The sequence below is a fragment of the Mchenga conophoros genome, linkage group LG9, assembly GCF_057382185.1.
Source record: "Mchenga conophoros isolate Kocher_MC1m ecotype Shallow Benthic linkage group LG9, M_conophoros_male_GT1.1, whole genome shotgun sequence".
NCBI lineage: Eukaryota > Metazoa > Chordata > Actinopteri > Cichliformes > Cichlidae > Mchenga > Mchenga conophoros.
In genome coordinates this window covers 36,002,744-36,019,847 of record NC_140534.1, presented here as the reverse complement: position 1 = coordinate 36,019,847, position 17,104 = coordinate 36,002,744, and the positions used below count along the sequence as shown (strand labels likewise).

The 17,104-nt window shown below is 45.6% G+C and overlaps 1 protein-coding gene and 1 pseudogene across 5 annotated transcripts in view; one reads left to right on the top strand and one right to left on the bottom strand.

Annotated features, from left to right (window-relative positions):
• Positions 1-1,384, bottom strand: part of LOC146567815 (5'-AMP-activated protein kinase subunit gamma-2-like) — a 39,017-nt gene extending 37,633 nt beyond the window's left edge. For 2 of the 5 annotated variants that reach the window (XM_085285704.1, XM_085285707.1), the window contains exons 1-2: positions 1,054-1,383; positions 812-898 (exon numbers count right to left, since the gene is read on the bottom strand). In XM_085285704.1, coding sequence (XP_085141830.1) covers positions 812-898 — 87 coding nt within the window. In that variant the 5' untranslated portion in view covers positions 1,054-1,383. Of the gene's footprint in view, positions 1-811; positions 899-1,053 lie in introns of all 5 variants that reach the window. The other 3 variants (XM_085285703.1, XM_085285706.1, XM_085285705.1) reach the window with 2 other exon arrangements.
• A 3,685-nt stretch (positions 1,385-5,069) lies between these two features.
• LOC146567814 (uncharacterized) lies at positions 5,070-13,311 on the top strand (annotated as a pseudogene).
• The last annotated feature ends 3,793 nt before the right edge of the window (positions 13,312-17,104 follow it).

The window sequence follows — 17,104 nt, the reverse complement described above, 5'->3', positions numbered from 1 at the left end:
TGTGTGTGTGTGTGTGTGTGTGTGTGTGTGTTTAGTGGTTCCAGAGGTGGACGAGAGTCGAGTTGACCCGTGACCCTCAGTGAACTCCAGGTCAATCTGTCCTCTGGGGATCAGGCTAATTGTTGGACAACAGATTAAATCAGCCAGTGTTTGGCTGCCCCGGGGTGGTGACGGAGGCGGTCTGTGATGCAGTTCGGAGTCAGCCACGGACGTTAGTGTGGACCATGAGACCAGAGGAGACGAGCAGGAACACTCCTCAAACACTCCCATCCACCGGGCCTCACCCGCCTCTCACCCGCCCACCACCACCATCACTCAGTGTGGCTTCATCTCAAACCTGCAGGGACTCAAGCCTGTCCTCAGCGTGTTCACATGAAGTCCTGCATGGACGAGCGTCCTCCAACCAGAACAGCTGCTGACTGCCGGTCACTGCGGCTCTGTGTGTGCGTGTGTGTGTGTGTGTGTGTGCGTGCGTGTGTGTGTGTGTGTGTGTGTGTGTGCGTGTGTGTGTGTGTGTGCGTGCGTGTGTGTGTGTGTGTGTGTGTGTGCGTGTGTGTGCCCGTGCTTCTTGCCTCGTCATCATCTCTGTGGGATCAGACGGAGCGATGCTGACTCGACTGTTTTAAGTTTCTGTCTGATTTCACACAAGGCTGCACCTGTTAGCCCCGCCCACCTCCTCACACACTGGTCTGATGAGGGACCTAAGCCCCTCCCCTGGTCTCCGAGCAACATTTGCTGTACCTCTGTTGGCGATGTTATGATATGAGACACACACACACACACACACACACACACACACACACACACTTACAGGCATGTGGAGCCTCAGCGGTCTCCTCCTCTTCCTCCTGTCGCTCCTCTCCTCCTCCTCCTCCCTCCTCTCAGCCGTGCTCCCCATCTGCAGCAGAATATCCGCTCAGACAATTATCAGCTTATCTCCACCCAGCACAGCACGGCCTCCAACTACTGCTGTGGTATTTAAGTACTGCTTTGACAATGCTATAGTACTACAGTACTGCTGTGGTACTGCAGTAGTACTGCAGTAGTACTTACACTGACCTCCTGTAGTACTCCTGCTGCTGGATGGAGTCCAGGTGGGCGCTGCTGGCTCACCTGTGTACTCTCAGCGTGTACTCTGTCGTAGTACTGCAGTAGCGGTGCTGTCCGCGTGCTGCCAGGTCCTCTGACCTCCTCCGGGGCTCGGCGCGGAGCAAGCCGGGGCTCGGTGCGTGGATCGCGGCTGTGCAGCTGCCGCGCGCCGGGGCGTGGAGCGGAGGCTCCATGAGGCGGCAGCGGGCACGATTACGCAGCGCGTGCTCCGGCTCGGATGAGAGACGAAGTACTGTTACTATGACTACTAAGAGCGCTCGTACGACGTCACGACGCAGACGCAAGCTGTGTCCCAGCGACCGCACGCTTTTTTTTTCTTTTTTTTTTAAAAATAAACTTTATTTAACAAACAATGAGTACACAACATACGAACAGATGAAGTATACAAAACAACAGAACATGAACACACAAAGCCAGGGGTAAAAGAAAAAGGTAACAATTATAAGAATACACGCAAAAATTCACATACATAAATTGTTTTGAGCCTTTTTGTTGGTGCAGTCTGATATTGATTGTATGTGCATGTGCACATCCTTAAAATAATGACAGAAATATGGTGTTTTGTTAGTAAACTTACATTTATGGATAAAAAATTTAGCTAAAAGTATTAAGAAATTTATCATAAAAAACATTTCTCATACTTCTTGGGGAACTTAAAGAAACAGAATAAAACATTTTCCCATCGTAAAGAAAACTCTCTTAAAATATGGACAATAACAAAGCTGCTAAATTCCTTCCAGAATCTCTGTGTAAAAGAACAGTACCAAAAAAGATGTGTCACAGTTTCTGGATGATCCCCACAGAAAGTACAATTAGTATTTATGTCCCTTTTAAATTTGACCATGTAGTGACTGGCTGGATAACATTTCTGTCGAATTTTAAATGAGACTTCTTTCACCTTATTTACAATCAAATATTTATGGGGGACCATCCAGACTGTCTTCCACTTGATATCTGGAACAAATCGGTTCCAATAAGATATTATATATGGGAGAGAGACGATATCTTCTTGGCATAAACTACGTATTCTCTTATTGCTGTTACCAAGTTCCTGTGAAAAGCAGATTTTTCCTATTGGTGACTCAGCTGGATCAGGGAGAGTGACTGAGGTAGATATTGAGCTGTCAGTGTTTTTATATAACATTAAAGTCCCTGAGGGTGTGCCACCAAGCACCATTGAGAATTCCTGAACACTGATTGGAAAATTATATAGTGCAATAAAGTCGTTGTAAATAAGTAGTTGTCCTTATTTACTAACCAGCTGAGCCACCAATAGGATCCCATTCTGGATCCAAGTTTCCAGGAAAAGTGATTTATTTTTCTATAAAATATCTCTGTTGTTCCAGATAAGGTATTTGTGAGGTGAGAAGTTGTGTTTATAAATGAGGGTCCACGCTAAGAGGACCTGCTTATGGAAGGATGAAAGCTTTACAGGGAGTTTCTCAACATTGTAATTACAATTTAAAATAAAAGTAAAGCCACCAAAACGAGAGAAAATATGATATGGTATAAAGTTCCAGATAGAGGTAGTTTTTAAGAAAATGTTTAGCCCAATTAATTTTGAAAGTGTTGTTTAAAGTAGAAAAGTCTAAGACGTTAAGCCCACCTGATTCGTACTTATTCATCACAACAGTTTTTCTAATATATTGCGTACGGTTTTTCCATATAAAATTAAAGAGCATACGGTCAATATCTTTACTAATTTTCTTATCCAGATGTAAGGAGAGAGCAGCATATGTTCATCGGGATATCCCTTCTGCTTTAGTAAGTAACATGTCTGTGAAGGTTCTCAGTCATCCAGGTCATCGTAGTCAAAGGGTAAGTAACACTCTACCTTTCAAAGACAAGTCCCTTTGCAGCCACTGGTTGAACTTTTTTAGGGTTCTCTGTATAATTGGAGTGAAATTTGAAGAGCACCTTGCAGGAGCTTTCCTCTCCTCAGGAACTCTCTGCATGAGGGGGAGATACAGGAGAGGTGGAGGAAGATCTCAGCCTGGGCGTCTATTGTCTCATGTAGTCTGGAAGATGTGTGGATGGTGGGGTGGGTACAGTTTTCTCTGTGGTGGGGTTGGGTGGACTGTCCCGGGCTCTGTGGGGCCGGGGGGCGCTGCTGCACTGGGCCCCGGTCTGGATGGGCCTGGGCCCCCTTTCCCTGGCGGGTCGGGGAGTATGGGAGTACCTACTGGGGTCAGCGGGGGAGCTGGCCCCAGGGAGGGGTCACCTGCCCCTCCCTTCCTTCCCTCCCCATCTCCAGCTGCCTCCCTCCTCCCGCTCCACCACAACCACCCACACATGCAGGACCTTGGGGTATGTCACCAGGGTGCAGAGGAGGCTACCCCCCCCCCCTCTGTCCCCTTCTGGCTGCCTCTGCCTCAATTTTATCCCACAACTTAGACATTCACATTACTCACACTCTCATTACACATACATATAGGATCTTGGGGGTGGGCACGATACACAGAGTCCAAATTACCATCAGGGTGTACACCTCACCCCTGGCATCGTTGCCCACCTCTCAATGTTAAATACACGTAGACATTGAGGGCTAGCAGGAGGGACCATGCGCTTACCTGCTGCTCTCTGGCAGGTAGCTCCATGCCCTCCTGGGTTTTAAATGCACCTTAGAACACACATGCATCAACATTACAATGAGCGGGTGGAGGGAGGTTTGGAGTCTTCTCTCACCCCCGTTCTCTGCGACCTGCTGGAGCGGGGGGGCTAGGAGGAGGAGTTGGCCGTCCGACTGCGGTCTGGAGTGTGGGGCCTCCCTGCTGCTGCAGAGTCGGGGCAGTCTGCCTCCCCCCACCGCAGGGAAAAGGGTAACACCACCTGGGTCTGGGTGCAGTTCCCCCTCCAGGGGCAAGGGTACCTAGACCCGGTTTGTAGAGTACGCTTGGGGAGTGTGATCGTGTGTACAACGTCTCTTTATGTCTGTCTCCACGTTGGTTGAGTGTGGAGTAAGTGCATATGAGAGCATGAGGGTGGGAATGGATGTTTGTGTCTGTGTGGGCCTGTATGTCTGTGTCTATATGTCAGGTTGGGTGTCAGACGCCACCTCTCTGGGGACATCTCAGGCCCTCCAAGGTTTGGAGGCCTATCTCCCACCACCACTCCCCCTGCCAGTGGCGGACTCCCTCAGACATCGGTGCGTTGGTGGTTCTTTGTGTCTGGGGATGGGCGTCCAGGTACACACCGGCTCACTCCTTGGCGGCCGCTTATCGGGGCCTGGAGCCTGGGGCTCACTCGGGCCACTTCGGAGGTGGGGTGCCCCCGGCCTCTCGGCCTGGGGCTCGGTCACTCAGGCACAGCTGGCTGCCGGCGGAGCTCACGGGCGCGTCACTGCAACTCCCCCTGGCTTCTGCTCCGCGGCTGCTGAGTGAGCCCTCATCTGGGACTCTCCTCAGCTCTTTCTGGGACAGTGGCGCGGCTGCCCCTCTGTTGGTCTTCCTTGGTCTCTTGTGTTCTGGGGGCCTCTGGATGTCTGGATTTTTGATCTCCTCCATATCTGCTTCATGCCCTGGAGGACAGGGCTGTGGCCCCCCCACACCCTCTAGCAGATCATTACATGAAGGAACCTTTGGAATGCAAGCATGCTTGTTCTAAAGGCTCACCTTCTAGCACATTCACTTCACCAGATGCACCTTGTTTCTTTTCCTCACCTTTGATTGGGTGTGGTGCTTGGCCTTAATTGCACTCACCTGTCACTCGTTATATGAGGACTGCACTCACCTACCCCTCACTCTTTCTTCACTCCCACATGGGGCGGCAGCTGAGGTGAGTTTCTCTTTGAGTCTCCTGAGTTCATGTATCATTTTGAGTTACTTAAATCGTACTTTATGTCCTTTTTAGAGAGAGCAGTCCATGTGTGTCTTTCTTTCCTTTACCTGTTATACAATAAAACGACAAAACCTGCAAATGATGACTGCTTATTCTCATTCTAATCCGATGAGCCCATGATGATGACTACTGAAACCCTGAACCTTCCTTCCTCCAAAACAATGCTGATCCACACAGGTATGCACACAGGTGTACACACGGGTATTCACAGACGCGGACTACAGCTTTCTTGGCTGCTGCCTCAAAGCACATTGTGCGCTGTCTATCTTGCGTGCTGCACAATATCGTTTATTATTTAGTATCTACTGATATCTACTGCTAGCTAGTTTATTGTGATGGTGCTGTTCTTTTTATTATGTTGCTCTTTGTTGTTTGCTTTCTCTTCTGTTTTTTTTCTCCATACAGGTGATCCAGGTGTTTTGTTTGTTTTGTTTTTTTCTTTCTTCCCCCCTTCTCATCGTCTCTTCTCCCCTTTGGTTTTCTTTCTCTCCCTCTCTTTTTTTCATTCTTTCTCCCTGTCCTATCCCCCAGTCATGTCTGTCCCGTTTGTAGCAACTGAAAATAAAATAAATTCATAATTATAATAAAGGTCAATCAAATGGACCAATATGGCAAGGCCATGATGATCCACTTGGTAAAATAAATCCGCTTGGCATCTTTCTTGGCCTTAAGACAACAATTCTGATGCTAAAGATCCAAACGGGACACAAAAAAAAAAAAAAAAAGAAATTTGAAGAGCATCTTGATTTTTGGTCTTTGGATATTAACAGTCCCAAGTATGTGACTTCTTGTTTAACAGAGATATTACAGATAGTATTTGCAGGGCAGTCTTTAATTGCTAGTAACTCACACTTTTTAAGATTTAGGCATAAACCAGAGGCCTCAGAGAAATCACTAATCACAGTAAGGGCTGGAGGGATTTGGTTTGCATTCTTCAAGAAGAGTGTGGTGTCATCGGCTAACTGGCTGATGACGAGCTCCTTATCAGCTGTGCTGATTCCTTGCGCAACACTGTTTGAAATATTAGTTGCAAGAATTTGTGTACAAAGTAAAAATAAATATGGTGAAATAGGACATCCTTGGCGAATACCACGTTTCAGGTCAAATCTCGGGGTGGAGCCGTTAATCATTTTAATAGAACTATTGCCATTTGTGTATAAGGTTTTGACAGCTTTACAGAAAAACTTGCCAAAGCCAAATTTTTCCAAACAGTGGAAAATAAATTGATGTTCAATTGTATCAAAAGCCTTATAAAAATCCAGGAAGAGAATGAAACTATTGTCAGGTATCAGATCAGAGTAATCAAGTAAATCCAAAACCAGTCTAATGTTATTAGAAATGTGTCTGTTTCTCATAAAGCCTGATTGTGTCTCATCAATAATTGTTTCCAAGACCTCTTTAATTCTGTTAGCAAGTACTAAAGCCATAACCTTATAGTCATTATTAAGCAGGGAGATGGGTCTCCAATTATCAATAAAGAGTAAGTCTTTGTTTGGTTTTGGAATAAGTGTTATGAGACCTTGAGTAAGAGAAGGAGGGAGGATGTTGTTCTCTATACTTTCTGTAAAAACCTGCAGTAAAAACGGAGCCAGGAGATTAGAAAATGATTTATAAAACTCTGCAGTCAAACCATCTGTGCCGGGAGATTTATTGGCCTTAAGTGCAGAAATGGAATTACAAACTTCCTCCACAGTCAGAGGGCTGTCACAATAACTTCTATCTTCCACAACAATAGATTTTAGGTTTTTAATATTATTGAAAAATCCTGTTGAGACAGCCTCATTATATTTTGAGTCGTATAGTTTAGTATAGAATTCGGCACAGAAATGTGAAATTTCTCCAGGATTGTCAGAGACAATGCCATTAATATTTAGTTGATGAATAGTTTGTTTTTGATCTGTATTTTTCAAGTCTGAAAAAGTAAGCACAATTTTGTTCGCCCTCCTCCAGCCACCTCTTCCTGGATCTTATGAAGGCACCCTCAGCCTTGCGTCGATATAAACCGTCCAGTTTATTTTGAAGTTCTAGTAAACTTAATTTATCGTCCTCTGATATTTCTTCTGGGGACTTCTGGTAATAAGAGGCAATTCTGCTTATTACTTCCTGTTCTTCCGCTTTCCTTAATTTAGCAATTTGACTCCCGTATCTTCTCAAGAATTTGCATGCTTCAAATTTAAAAAGTTCCCAATTGGTGCAAAAGGACTTCTCTCTGTTAGGACCGCACGCTTCGTAGTGCGCATTTGGAGACCGATTACGTCACAGCGACACGACGAAGGGTGTCCCAATTCAGGGTCTGTGTCACTACCCGATCCGTACCAGAAACCCGATCGGTACCCCGCATGCGCGAAAGGTTTCTACTTCCGGTCGTAGCGTTTTACGATAGTTATGGGTCAGAGTATCTGTTAAGATGTTAAGAATAACAAGTATATCTTAAAATGTTTGCAATAATGAAGCATTTCAGTACAATGTAGACAAAAACGAAAAATAAAAAGATAGTTACGGATCAGGACTCTCCGATCCTTACTGCGCATGTGTAAAGTCTGACCGTACAAATCGGGTCTACCCGATCCGTACCGCGCATGTGCAGATGTTTTCTTCTTCTTCTGTTCGTTTAATGGCAGTGTACTCCCCAGTGTACGAGGATACCGCCACCTGCTGACCGAGCGAATAAACCCTATTATAAACTGAATTATCGTCATTACAAACGTGTGTTAAATCTGATTTAGCGATAGTCGAGTGTGTTTATGCTTGTCTGTGAGGAGAGGATTGTTGGAATAGTGATGATGATGTCCGCTATCACTGTCAATTGTCAGTAAACACTTCATCTGGCTGATGAATCTACACGTGAGATATTACAAAGTCTGCATTATTAACTCTGTAATTAGGCGCCATTCTTCTTATTTTACGGCGCTGTTGTTCAGTCGGGGGACGCTCTCTGTTGAGGAGAAAAGCATGAATTTCTTTGTATACGGATTATCCATTGTTTAAATGTCCCGGGCAGTCGAAAATGAGTCAGAGCTGTTGAGAAATGCTAGGAGCTAACTGGGCGCTAACCGTACCATTCAAATATATTGAATGTCGCAATGTTGGCAAAGAGAGGAAGTGACGTAAGATTTGCACATGCGGGGTACCGATCGGGTTTCCGGTACGGATCGGGTAGTGACAGTCTGTATGCTTTTTTTTATCCACACCCACCGCCGCGCTATGAATTGTTGGATATATGGGACCACTAAGCGTGCACCGGACCACGCTTCTTTTTTTAAAATTTAATTATTAAACTTTATTAAGAAGCAGTATACACAACATGTACACAACCAGAACAGAATTAACATATGCCAGGGGGTGTGATACAAAGAGTTACATACATTCAAATAATTTGTAATTACTACAAATAGTAATAGTTTTCGCCCTGCGCCCTGACCCACTGGTGTCAAGACAACCATCTCACCCTCAACGTCGCAAAGACAAAGAAGTTGATAGTGGACTTCCGGAGGTGCAGAGAAGTACACACCCCCATCACCATCAACGGCGCTGCTGTGGAGAGAGTGAGCAGCTTCCGGTTCCTTGGCGTACACCTGGCTGAGGATCTTACGTGGTCAGTACACACAAACAAAACAGAGAAGAAGGCGCAGCAGCGCCTCTTCTTCCTCAGGAGACTGAAAAGATTCGGCATGAGCCCCCGCATCCTCAGGACCTTCTATCACTGTGCCATTGAGAGCATCCTCACTGGATGCATCACCACCTGGTATGGCAACAGCACCGCCTACAACTGCAAAGCTCTCCAGCGAGTAGTGCGGTGCTCTGAACGGATAATTGGAGGTGAGCTTCCCTCCCTCCAAGACATCTACAGGAAGCGGTGCCTGAGGAAAGCGGGGAGGATCATCAAGGACTCCAGTCACCCCAGCCATAAACTGTTCAGACTGCTTCCATCAGGAAGGAGGTTCTGCAGCATCCGGTCCCGTACCAGCAGACTGAGAGACAGCTTCTTCCACCAGGCCATCAGACTGCTGAACACGTCATAGACACCTCAGCTTCACTACTGGAACTTCAACATTATGCACTCCATACTGTACATAAATGCCACTGTTTTGCACATATTCAACTCTGTATATTTTTATATATTTTATTTGTTTACTCTATTCAATCTGTAAAATATGTGTACACACACACACACACACACACACACACACACACACACACACACACACACAAAAATATTTAGTATACACATCCAGAAATGCATATACTATTATATATTGTACATATATTTATTAGTTTCAGATGTAGCCATTCTTGTATTTTGCTTGTTTACATTATTGTATTTTGCACAACTCTGTTGCTTGTGAAGCTCGCACACAAGAATTTCACTCACATGTGCTGTACCAATGTACCTGCACATGTGATGTGACAATAAAAGTGATTTGATTTGATTTTTCACAGCCTTTTTGTTAAGTGATCCACGAATCAATTTTATGTAACATAAAACATCATTATAGTAATGTTTAAAATTAGGCTTTTTACAATAAGTTAAAATACAACATTTTCCCGTTTCACAGTAAAGTCTATTAAGAGATGTCTAGCAATGAATCTACTGAAGTCTTTCCAAAATGTTCCAGCGTATGAACAGATCCAGAAGAGGTGCTGCAGTCTCAGGATGGCTTCCACAAAATCCACAGTTCACATTTATGTCCCTTTTGAACTTCGTCATGTAATGATTAGCAGGATAAAATTTATGCAATATTTTAAATGAGACTTCCTTCACTTTATTCGTTACCAGATACTTGTTAGGAATTGTCCATACTCTTTTCCAGTTAATGTCACTGACAAAGGAATTCCAATAAGAGACCACATGTGGGATAGTTAGAGATTCTGTCTGGAACAAAGCACGAATATTCTTATTACTTTTACTGTGGTTTGTTAGACAGATTCTTCCTATGTGTGAATCTAAAGGGTTGGGGAGAGAAACAGATGATATGCAAGGTTGAATACCTTTAAAAAGCATTATAATACCCGTAGGTATTGCATCAAATAATATGGCATATTCTTTGGGTGTGGCTGGAAATTTATAAGTGTTTAAGAATTCTGAATAGGACATGAGCTGCCCATTAGGATCAAACAGCTGATTCACTAAAACAATCCGTTTCTCAACCCACCTAGAAAAAAATGATTTATTTTTATGCACTATGTTCCTATTATTCCAAATTGGACACGTATGGGGTGTAAAGTTGTGTTTATATATATAAGGGACCAAGCTAATAGAAGTTGTTTGTGAAGCATCGAGAGCTTTTCTGGAAGCTTATCTATATTATAATCACAACCTAAGATGAAACTGGACATCTCTACAAAGACTTTACTGTGAAACGGGAAAATGTTGTATTTTGTTTCTTTCGAAGGCAAAAAAAGATGTTTACTTTATAATAAACTTGTTAGTTATCTTAGCTAAATTTTATTTTCACAAATGCAAATACAGTAACAAAAAACCTAATTTTAAACATTACTATAATGATGCTTTATGTTACATAAAATTGATTCGTGGATCACTTAACAAAAAGGCTGTGAAAACTATTACTCTTTGTAGTAATTACAAATTATTTGAATGTATGTAATTCTTTGTATCACACCCCCTGGCATATGTTCATTTTGTTCTGGTTGTGTACATGTTGTGTATACTGTTTCTTAATAAAGTTTAATAATTGGGAACTCTTCTTGTTTCGTAATAACACAAACACTAAATCCTGCTTCTCTGGTGCTGTTGTGTAGCAGTGTGTACACCTGAGACTGTCACCTGTCTGTCCTGCACTCTCTCTCTGTTTCTTTCTCTCTGATTGTGGAATAAAAGTATGAACATGTGTTTATAAGTTACACTTGTGTTTGAATCCTGCAGCTTATCACACATTTGATTTCCATGTGTGACGACTGCAAGTGTCCAGAGTGAGGACAGACTGAGGGACCCACTGCTGCACATCATCTGTGAGGCTTTGCAGCCCTGATGATCCACCAGGACAAACTCAGCAGTGTGTGAGGAAGAGGAGGAGGAAGAGCCAGCAGCAGCTGACAGATGGAGAGAATAGACAGACTGTTCCCTGTTTGTGAAGGACTGCTAGGAAAGTTTAACATAACTGTCTGTGCTGAATCAGTCTTATTAGGTAATGTTCACATAATGTGATCATCCCAGTGTTTCCAGTGTGGGAGAAAGTACTCAGAGTACTCAGGGCCTTCAAGCTGGCTGTAGTTAAACCTTTACTCAAAAAGCATCTCTACACCCAGCAGTCTTAGCTAATTATAGGCCAATCTCCAACCTTCCTTTCATATCAAACATCCTTGAAAGAGTAGTTGTCAAACAGCTAACAGATCATCTGCAGAGGCTTATTTGAAGAAGCGAGACCCTACAAGCAGCCACAAAAAGAAAGTTATAGCTTGCCTTCAAGACTTTGAAAAGGACAAAATCATTGACCGCCTTAGATATCACTGCCTTTACCCAGGGGATGCCATACCCTGCATTTACAGACTTCCTAAAATCCACAAGGAAGCTGTCCCACTCAGACCCATAGTCAGTAGCATAAACTCAGCCACTTATAACATTGCTAAACACCTTGCTACCATCCTTGCTCCTCTCGTGGGGAACACCCCACACCACATCAAGAACTCCACCGACTTCACCGACAAGGTCCAGAAACTTACCCTGGATCCAGATGAAACCATGGTGTCCTTTGATGTAGTCTCTCTCTTCACTTGCATACCCACCACGGAGGCCGTGGAGACTGTCAGAAAACGACTACAAGAAGACAGCTCCTTGGAGGACAGGACCAACTTCAACCCCGATCAGATCTGCACACTGTTAGACCTCTGCCTCACCACTACATATTTCAAGTACAACGAAGGCTTTTACAGACAAAAACATGGCTGTGCCATGGGCTCCCCCGTGTCACCTATTGTAGCCAACCTTTACATGGAGGAAGTGGAAAGGAAGGCTCTTGGCTCTTTCAAAGGAAGAGTACCCAGCCACTGGTACAGATATGTGGACGACACCTGGGTCAAAATCAAGACACAAGAAGTGGAATCCTTCACTGCGCACATTAACGCTGTGGATAAAAACATCAAGTTCACCAGGGAAGACACAAAGGACGACTGTTTGCCTTTCCTGGACTGCGCCGTGCACATTGAAGAGAACGGCAACCTCAACATCGAAGTTTACCGGAAGCCCACACACACGGACCAGTACCTCCTCTTTGACTCCCATCACCCTCTGGAACACAAACTTGGAGTAATCAGGACCCTACACCACCGGGCAGAACATGTTCCCTCTAAGCCTGAAGGAAAAAAGAAGGAACACACACATGTAAAGGAAGCACTCAAAACGTGCGGCTATCCTAAATGGGCGTTCTTAAAGTCAGCAAAGAGGCACAGAAAAGAAGACCAGACACCAGCGAGGGAGGATAAGAAGGACAGACGCAACAACATTGTCATCCCCTATGTAGCCGTTGTATCAGAGAAACTCAGGAGAGTTTTCTCCAAGCACGACATCCCAGTGCATTTCAGACCCAGCAACACGCTCAGACAGAAACTGGTTCACCCGAAAGACAAAACGCCAAAACACAAACTTAACAATGTGGTGTATGCTGTACAGTGCAGCGAGGAATGCCCAGACCTCTACATTGGAGAGACCAAACAACCACTTCACAAGCGCATGGCACAACACAGAAGAGCCACCTCCACAGGACAAGACTCAGCAGTCCATCTGCATCTAAAGGTCAAAGGTCACTCTTTCGAGGATGCCAATGTTCACATTTTGGACAGAGAGGACAGATGGTTTGAAAGAGGAGTGAAAGAAGCATCTAAGTCCACTGTGAGCGACCATCTTTGAACAGAGGCGGTGGTTTACGACACCAACTCTCTGCCATCTATAATCCAGTTTTGAGATCCCTGCCAGACGCCTTAACGCCCACTCACATCCTGGGCCATCTGACCTCAGGAATTCGCATGATAAGGTGGGGCCAGGTTTCACAATGAGCTCACCCGAAACTCTGGCTGATTGGGACCCACACCCAGTTTCACACCTTGGCTCAGGCGATTAGAGGATCATCAGGGGGTCCTTTTGTCCCTCTGTGGGGGGAAACTCCCACTAGGTTTATATCTGGGACTCTCCACCATTTGACCTTAGAACTGAAGAAGCTTCTCGGATGAGAGGTGAAACGTCTTCAAGCAACTTAAAGAAGTCCAGACGCTTTTCTTTCCAAGCTCCTTTGGCTTATTTGAAGAGTTTCAGTCAGGTTTCAGAGCTCATCACAGCACAGAAACAGCTTTAGTGAAGGTTACAAATGATCTTCTTATGGCCTCTGACAGTGGACTCATCTCTGTGCTTGTCCTGCTAGACCTCAGTGCAGCGTTCGATACTGTCGACCATAATATCCTATTAGAGCGATTAGAACATGCTGTAGGTGTTACAGGTGTAATATGTGTCATACATTACACATATTACACAAATATGCTCTCTTCCACAGCTTGTCTTTATCCTGTCTTCCTTCTCTCACCAATCACAATTAAAAGGGAGTTTTTCCTTCCCACTGTTGCCAAAGTGCTTGCTCATAGGGGGTCATATGATTGGTTGGGTTTTTCTCTGTATGTATTATTGTACGATCTACTGTACAATATTAAGCACCTTGAGGCGACTGTTGTTGTGATTTGGCATATAAATAAAGCTGAATTGAACTGAATAAAACTAAAAAAACATTTTGTTTTACTTGTTTTTACTGCAAAAAACTTTCCATCTATACTAAATGACCTTTCACTGTTTCTCTAACAGGTGTAGCGTAGACTACATACGTATGATAATCTCCACCCTCCTTTACTTCTTCCAACCGTTCGAGTGTCCACAGGGCCAGTTCTGGCCCCCGGACCTTATGTTTGACACCAGAGGTGGGACCAAGTCATTGTTTTGCAAGTCTCAAGTAAGTCTCAAGTCTTTATCCTCAAGTCTCAAGTCAAGTCTCAAGTAATGTCAGGCAAGTCAGAGTCGAGTCTCAAGTCACTGGTGTAAAAGTCCGAGTCAAGTCACAAGTCTGAAACTTTGAATTTCAAGTCCTTTCGAGTCTTTAAAAAAAAACAACGAAAAAATAATGTTGCAGTTATGCTAAATGTAAATATTAGACCATGTAATTTTAAAATCTGTTTTTCTCAACACATGACAAAATAGTGAACTTAGAAAATATAAACAAATTGTGAAATTGCACCTCTTTAAAATGCAGCTCAATTAAACCTAGCTCCAAGAATAATTTTCACCGACAGTTCTGAGATAAGCTGCATGTTATTCTTGGATGCGGTTGTAGGACCAGCTTTAAAATCGCATGACAAAAATATCATACACATTAAAAAAAACTGCATCACCAACGTAGCCTGGACAACATTTGCTAGTTAGATGAAGTCAGCTATCTCATCGTAGCATATTTATATGCATATTTATAATCATACGGTTCTTGGAGTGAGTGCATACACTCATGAAGTTTAGTAACTTCAGGTCACTGCAACAAGCCCAGGTACAGTTTACCGACGGATGGGTGCAGGACCTTGAAATGCACCGTGTAGAAAGTAAAGACCATCGTACGTATCATAAGTTTACCAGTCTCACAAATTGTCGTCATAAATACACATTCGTTAACCGTTTATTAATAGGACCTTTGAGCTCAACGGTAATTAATTAGTAGTGGAAATAATTTCTGGTACCCATCACAGAAATGTAGCAGTGACAATAATATTGTATGCTGTAATCGTACTGGACAATTAGTGATACAAAAAACCTGTTTTATCCTGTGAATAAAAGTATATGTTTTTGTCAATGTACCATAATAACAGAAGCGAAACGCAATATTGTGTCAGGACAATTCACTATTTATGCACAATAAATAAAGGAGCATAGCGCGACAATTTCTGTTCAGCGCCAGACTTGCTTGTAACCTATATCACCAATTATGTTAAGAAAAATGACGCATTAACTACAACAGCAGACTGACCTTCGTGTAAATGCTTGGAGCAGACTAACCTGTGAGCTGGAGGGTTCTGGGACGTTATATTTGATCTTTGAATGGCTGCAATCCAGGCCATCCGTCGCGTCTTTGTTACTTCGGAAACATGGCTCGAACAATTTCTCTTCAACGACGTAATCCTATAACTGTCATGATCCTGGGTCCTTTTGACCCAGCGTTTTGTGTTTTCTCTTCGCGATTTTGGTTCTGTTCTCTAATTGGTGTTTACCCTGTTCCCCCCCCGTGTGTTCCTGTTTTATTGTGAAGGTCTGCGTCTTATGTGAGTGTTTTCAGTTTGCCTCCCTGGTCTCGTCATGTTAATCACTCCCAGCTGTGTCTCCCACCTGTGTGTAATCTCCCTGTGTTCTCTGAGTGTATTTAAGTTGTATTTTCTGTCTTGGTAATCGCTGGTTCGTCTGTGTTGTTTACCCTCGCTCTCCCTGTATGTATTTCTCCGGACCTCCCTGCATCCTCATTCTGTTTTGTCTTATTAGTTTACCCAGTTTAGGTTTCCGGTTTCATGTTTTGTCGCCACCGCTGTTTGTACTCACACCCCTGTAAATAAACACTCATCTGCACCAGAGCTGCCGCATTTTGGGTCCTATTTCATATTCCACACGGCTTGCCCCGGCAAACCGTGACAGTACGAACCAGCCACCATGGACCCAGCGGCAGTGAATCCGTCCGAGGAGCTCCAGGACGACATTGCGTACAATGTGGAGATTCTCCTCGGGCTATGGCTGGAGAACCCTCCAGAGGAGCTTCGTCGTGCCGTGGAAAGTCGGCTACAACGGCTCTTTTCTGGCCTGCCATGGCTTCTGCAGTCGCTTCCTCCGACCATGCAGGCTTTTCTCCGGCTCACACCGCACCTTCTCTCAGCCACTCCTGCCTCGCTGCCCGACTCGCCGGATGTGATCTTGCCCGGCCCGTCGGAGCCGTCTGCGGGGAGGAAACGCCGATCACGCCGCAAGCGCGCCACCCCACAGCCGGACGTTCGGGCTTCTAAATCGCCGGCTGTGGTGAGTAAGGACTCTTTTTCATTTTCGGACTGCATGACTGTTCATTCAGGGGCTGCGTTTTGTGTGGCGGATGTCAACGCGAGCTGCTTATCGCCTGTGCAGCTACCGGCAGCTAAGTTAGCTCCCCCGCAGCCACTCTCAGCTCGGTTAGCTCCCCCGCAGCCACTCTCAGCTTGGTTAGCTCCCCCGCAGCCAGTGCTCCTCTCAGCTCAGTCTCCTGTGCCTCCTTCAGTTCAGTCTCCTGTGCCTCCTTCAGTTCAGTCTCCAGTGTCCCCTTCAGTTCAGTCTCCAGTGTCCCCTTCAGTTCAGTCTCCAGTGTCCCCTTCAGTTCAGTCTCCAGTGTCCCCTTCAGTTCAGTCTCCAGTGCCACCCTCAGTTCAGTCTCCAGTGCCACCCTCAGTTCAGTCTCCAGTGCCGCCTGTAGCGCAGGCCCCAGTAGCTCCAGTGCCGCCTGTAGCGCAGGCCCCAGTAGCTCCAGTGCCGCCTGTAGCGCAGGCCCCAGTAGCTCCAGTGCCCCCGCTACCCGTAGCTCTGGCTCCAGTATCACCGGTTTCACTCATTCACTCCATGCAGGGAGAAAGTCTAATTTCACGTCAAGGTGCTTTTCATGGTTCAGCCGCCATTGGCACAGTTTGCCGCTCCAGGGCTTCCCCAGAGGCTAGGTCTCAGTCCCCGGCTGATTCTGGACCCCTGAAGTTTATGCAGCCACCTGAGAACTGCACCATGTCAGCGTTGCCTGGGCAGAGCCAGTGCTCAGTGCATCGCCAGTTGCCTTCGTGTTTGCCAGAGGACTCCATGACTGCTGGCTTAGTGGTGACTTCTGCTGGAGGGTCCGTAGGACCGCTCCGGCCTTCGTCTCTACTCTCCGCTGGGGGGTCCGAGAGACCGCTCCGGCCTTCGTCTCCTGTCTCCGCTGGAGGGTCCGAGGGGCCCGTTCAGCCTCCTGCCTCCGCTGGAGGGTCCGAGGGGCCCGTTCAGCCTCCCGCCTCCGCTGGAGGGTCCGAGGGGCCCGTTCAGCCCGTCCAGCCACCTGCTGTAGCTCCATCATCATCCTCGCCTGCTGCAGCTCCAGGGCCTTCAGCCTCGCCTGGCCCAGCCTCCGTGTCTTCAGCCTCGCCT